This window comes from Antrostomus carolinensis, unplaced genomic scaffold, assembly GCF_000700745.2.
Source record: "Antrostomus carolinensis isolate BGI_N321 unplaced genomic scaffold, ASM70074v2 scaffold5310, whole genome shotgun sequence".
Classification (NCBI taxonomy): domain Eukaryota; kingdom Metazoa; phylum Chordata; class Aves; order Caprimulgiformes; family Caprimulgidae; genus Antrostomus; species Antrostomus carolinensis.
Genome location: NW_010287594.1, coordinates 20,308 through 26,116, shown reverse-complemented (window position 1 = coordinate 26,116; position 5,809 = coordinate 20,308). Strand labels below are relative to the sequence as shown.

Here is a 5,809-nt window from a genome sequence, read left to right as displayed (position 1 = left end):
CCCCCCCTTCTCCGCGGGGTTCCCCTCTCCGAGCGCTCGGTGCCTACTCCAAACGCGTCCCCCAAAAGCGCGGGGTGACCGTGCGGGTTTGTGACTTGTCCCCCCACTCTCGGCCGCCCTGTGCAGATCTCAGGAAGCAGGCGAGGCAGCTGGAGAACGAGCTGGACCTCAAGCTGGTCTCCTTCAGCAAACTGTGCACCAGCTACAGCAGCACCCGAGACGGAAGGCGCGACAGGTATAGGTACTAACCCATTTCTTTACGTTTTCAATCCTTCTTGCGGTACTTGCTTCGTTTTTCTCATTTGCTGAATGTTAGTCAGTCCCACCTGTGGCTTTTGTGCATAAGCAGCCTCATTGCAGCTCTTTTTGGTGCTGTGATGCTGGACTCTGGATATCAGCGTGCGGGTCAGAAAGGTGCGTGGGCTGCAAGGTGCATCCTGAGAGCGTGCGTGTCACTAGGGGAAGCTGGATTTAAATTTCACCCCATAACTGTGGGGTTAGTGTGTGAACTGATGATGGGACTTTTTAACGCATGCTGCATCAGCTTATTTTCCAGTTTTTCTCGTATTAAACTAGCAGGGGGTTTTCAAGGACGTCACCCTAATATCTGTGATTCATTATTAGGGGAATTTAGCTTTGCACCTCCTGGGTAGGCTGCTGTGGTATTTGTAATCCCTGTTGTAATGATAAGGGAACTGGAGCAGTGAGCAGCTGTGACTGGTTTAAGGCTCCAGAGGTGAGCAGCCCTCCTTTCAGGAGCAGTAGCTGTTTTCTGTCTTTCTCCTAAGAATGAGTAGTAATAATGAGAGCTATATGTATGTTTTTATCTATATATGAACCAGATACATGTGTATATATATGAATAGTTTCTAGTTTCTGTTTGCTTTGGGCAAATTTGTGTTTGACTGAAGAATTAGTATGATAAAACTCTTCAAGTCTTTCCAGCTTACGGACCAGAGTCAAGGTCTTTATTGCAGTTCCACAGCACTAATTATCAACTTCTCTGTCCCTCTGCACAACCTTTAAAAACTGCTGTTCTTTGCTTATTAACTGTGGGTCCCAACGCTCTGTGAGTGTGACTGCTGTGTGTATGTGTGTTGATACTTATTTACTTTAATTCAATAATTTAATCAATTTCTGAACCTTTCCATGCATTTCTGGTTCTTGAAGCCTGAGAGCACCTCAGGAATTATCCCATTACTCTGGAATCAGTGTCTTATAGGGAAGGTGTACTGAGTGAAACTGTAATTGTGATAAATTGTGTGGTTAGCATGGCTCTGTAGAACGTTGGCTGCTTAATTAGTAGTGGGTTGTCCTAGCACTGTGTTATTAAGGTGTAATTATGCAGCTGGTGTAACATGCTAATAGTGCAGTGCTCCCTCCTGCCAATAAATACCTAAGTCAAGCTTAAAAATTGGGGAGAGAAGGATATTGGTGCTAGATACATGCTGGTAGTAGACAAGTGTTTGATGTCAGGCATATCTCCCCAGGAGAGGTTTTATTTTCCCCAAGTGGTACGGTGTCATTAGTTCAGCTAAAAGTTAAAGGCATGTGTGATAAGAAAAAGTGGTTTTCTGAGCTTAATTCATCTCTCTAGAAAACCTGAGTAGTGGAGCTTGGCAACACCTAACACTAGCACATCTTTGTTTCTTATATTCCTGAAACATTGATGTACTTTTCAGTAACTGCTTCTCCTCTTTCTCCTCAGCTCTGACACGACTCCTCTCTTAAATGGATCGAGCCAGGACAGAATGTTTGAGACCATGGCTGTGGAGATTGAACAGCTTCTGGGAAAGGTATCTCAAGTTGCTGTGGTTTTACTTCAGCATCTAGAAAACACTGCAGCAGAGGTTTCTGTGATGAATAAGCTGTTTCATGGTGTTGAGTTTGTATTTTTTTGTTTCCTCTAGCTGACTGGAATAAATGACAAAATGGCCGAATACACAAACAGCGCAGGAGTCCCGTCCCTGAACGCTGCGCTGATGCACACGTTACAGCGTCACAGAGACATACTGCAGGTAACAAACCTGTGTCCTTCTTGCTTTTATTTTGTTTCTTTGTTTGGAATAATTATTAGCAGTGCTGGTATCACAGCATGCTTCAGTGTCCACCAGAAGATTTAAATGCCACCGATCCTGTCTCAGTTTTCTTCTCTCCAGGCACCTCAGTGAGTGAACTCTGAGTTGAAAAAGTAGCATTTTTAATGTTGTATTGCTGACTAGTGCCTAGCTAAGGAAGAACAGTAAAACATGTGATCTCACGTAGGTGTTTTTTGTGTAGCACAGGGGGAGAAGTACTACAAGGAATTATCTTGTTTGTGTGGTCTGTAACGTAGCAATGTGAGAGGGAACATCACGTTTCAGATAGGAAAATATGATTGTAAAACCATCTAAACTGCTAAAGGGAATTGAAGGGCAGTTAATGACAAAACAAGGGGAAATGGGTTTAAGCTGAAAGAGGGGAGGTTTAGATTAGATATTAGGAAGAAGTTCTTCACTGTGGGGGTGGTCAGACACTGGAACAGGTTGCCCAAGGAAGTTGTGGATGCCCCCTCCCTGGAAGTGTTGAAGGCCAGGCTGGATGAGGCTTTGAGCAACCTGGTCTAGTGGAAGGTGTCCCTGCTGCTGGCAGGGGGGTTGGAACTGGATGATCTTTAAGGTCCCTTCCAACCCAAACCATTCTATGATTCTACGAAGAGAATGTGGTGGGTAAAGCTGTTAATGTTCTAAATCAACTGTGTTTCAAACTCGTGATGTTTTCATGGCCCTGTAATGTTAAACACACATGTTTTATTTGACTGGTCTTGTACAGTTTGATTTCTGTTTTGTATCTGTGCAATGCACACTGTAAAAAGCTGAATGTTTTGCAAAAACCATAGCATTTATATGAAAAATAGTGCCAAATGTTCACAATGATTTTTGGTGGACACCAGTTGCTAGTTGAATTGGTTTCTGAGCAGTATTAGCTACCTGAAATTTTTCAATTGTAAAACTGCAACGTGAAGATTAAAGATTTAAAAAAAAAAAATTAAAAAAAAAGTCTTCATCATTTAGAAAAAACTTATTTTTCATCTGGTGTAACATAACAAAATAAACATCTTCACCACACCAAATAAGTAGGTTTTATTAGCACTTCAGATTCAACCAGTAGTGGGAAATTCCAACACAAAATGATAATTTGTCAGAAAGGGGAAGACAGGTGAAATTGGGAGAAGGAATTACAGTGGATTTCCCTCTGTGACCTTAGCTGTAGCTGTCAAAAGTTAGCAACTACTGTAAGAGCAGTGAGTTTTAAAAATACTCACAAGCATTTTTGATGTTAATTTCCTAAGTTAGTCTTGCACTTTGTGTTAGAGAACAGCTCACATTTTAATAGGTGATTGGATCTTACTCTGGTATACTGGGTTGTTAAATTGATCTCAGGATCCTAATTTGGGAATAATTGTTTTATTACAGGATTATACACACGAATTCCACAAAACCAAAGCAAACTTTTTGGCAATACGAGAAAGAGAGAATCTCTTGGGATCAGTACGGAAAGATATCGAGTAAGTCCTGTTGTGTTACAACAATGGCATGGGACTGTCCTTGGAGGGAGAAGGTGGACACCCTCCTGTAGAATACTTGGCATAGCTTATTTGTCTGTGCTCTGAATAAAGCAAAAAGTTACTTGAATTCTCAACTCTTATTACAGTTGTGCTAAGATTCTGTTTTATTTTGTTGTTGGGTTTTTTAACTATGAAAAGGAACTCATGTTTTTAAAGTAAAACTATTAAGCTATGCTAAATTACTTTGAAGCTGTCTTAACATGACTGGAACTTTTCTGTTTGGTCACTTCAGAGTAACAAAGCTTGATGTGTATGTAAATCAGTTAATATTGTCTACTGAAAAGTCTCTGGAAAAAATGTTTTTCAATTTTTTTTTTTAAATACATTTTAGATCATATAAAAGTGGGTCTGGTGTGAATAACAGAAGAACAGAACTATTCCTGAAGGAACACGAGCACCTTCGAAAGTAGGTGTTTTGTTTTTTTACTTATGTTGGAGGTGGGGGACTTTTCTGGGGGATGAAACATTCTTAATTCGAAGCACGTGTGAAAGCTTTGTCCATTTGTAGATAAGCACGTCCACAGTGAACACCTTGCACTCTGTGATCTGTGACAGTGCTGCTCCTCATGCAGCTGGAGAAACGTTGCTGACACTGACTGTGAAGTGCGTGTAGTAGGTTGTTTTCAGTGGTTTTGACTTTAGGGTCTTGTCAACGCTAATTAACATCTATACGTGGTCTTCAGGGGGCTTTCACAAATCACTTGTGACTCAGACTTAATGCTTGGCCTCCTCTTTTAAGGAAGCAGCTGCCTGTAATATAGTAACTGGGATAAGAGTTAAAAAACAAAGCAGAAAGTGACAATGATTTAGTTGTTTTTCCCTTTCTTCTTTATTTGTAAGTCAGTCAGAAGAACCTTTTTTTCCCTTTTGTTTCTACTGAACGTGTACAAAAGGTGGTTGAAGAGACAAATGCCAAAATTACCTGTGCACTTAAACATTTGCAAATTGATTGTGGTTTATTGGCCAAGATAACAAGGAAAATAGCAGCACTTTCTTGTTGTGGAGAGGGCATTAAATTATGAGTAGCTGCTTTGTATTTCCTCATTCAGCAGAAGCAGCACAGTCCCAAAGAAGAGCACTGGAAGGTTCATGTTTTCCAGGTAGTCCAGAAGCAGGCTCAGGGATCTTGGCTGTAGTCATGCTAAACTCCGGTCTTACACGAGAGGGCAGGCTTTCATTTAAAAAAATATATTAAAAAATTACCTGTGGCTTTCTCAAATGGGCTTTCTTAAAGATAACTTAAACTTCCAGCCAGAACTGCACAAAAAGCTTTTACAGGAAATTAAAACCAATTTTTTTCGATTGTGGCTTAACCACCACTTCATCCTCAATTTTCTTTAATATCTTTAAAACTTAATTGATTTAAAGCTTTTGAATTATTACTTTTGTAATTATTATTACTTTATTATTAAACATGCATGATCAGGAAATGTAAAGTTTCCAGGAAAAAAACTCAATCTTAATATTTTGGAAGTGAATGTCACCTGAAATGTTGTGCTTTAAAGAACCAATGTCAGTTAGTCTGAGTAAACATGATTCTTTCTAGATGTTGTGTTTGGGGGTTTTTGTTTTGTGTTTGGGTTTTTTTTTTATTGGAGGAGTGGTAAATATTTTTATACATTTGGCATTTTGTTAAAGAAGGCTACAAAGAAAATATTTCTGGAGTTGGAAAATATACTTCTAAGAAACTGACATTCCTGTGAGTGCTTGGGGAATTGTTTGGAAGCAGGGCCAAAATTAATCATGGAATACTGCTGAGGTAGAGATAACAGTAAGGTGTATGCAGAAGTGTGGTTTAGAAGCAGAACACAACCTTGATGAGAAATCAAAGCTTCCAAGATGTTAAAAACTTTTGAATTGAGAATCAGTAAGCTCAGAAGAAGATACTGACAGAGGAAGTTATTAGAGAGTTTCAATGTATTTGTCTTCAGAGAAAGCAGTTGATGAGCTATTAATGCCAGAAAGCAGTAAAAGCTAGCAAAAGGTCCCAAGAAATCCCCAGGAGCTGGCAGATTACACCAAACATGCTCCTAGGATAAGCTGACAAGCTTTGTGTGAGTCTTGATGCTGAGTATTTGCAGTGCAGTAATTCATGGTGCTACACTAACTGATAGAACTACGTGATGAATATATATATTTATCTATTGGCACAAAGACACAACAGGAAAAATTCAAATGTATTTTTAGTGAAGTTGTGAAACC

The 5,809-nt window shown here is 39.7% G+C and overlaps 1 protein-coding gene across 1 annotated transcript; it reads left to right on the top strand.

Annotated features, from left to right (window-relative positions):
* Positions 1 to 68: 68 nt before the first annotated feature.
* Positions 69 to 4,013, top strand: GOSR1 (golgi SNAP receptor complex member 1; the record flags this gene model as incomplete). Its single annotated transcript, XM_010163395.1, has 5 exons — positions 69 to 235; positions 1,709 to 1,796; positions 1,911 to 2,018; positions 3,456 to 3,547; positions 3,939 to 4,013. Coding segments are annotated over 5 exons (530 nt in total), but the record flags the coding sequence as incomplete, so codon positions are not given.
* Positions 4,014 to 5,809: the final 1,796 nt, after the last annotated feature.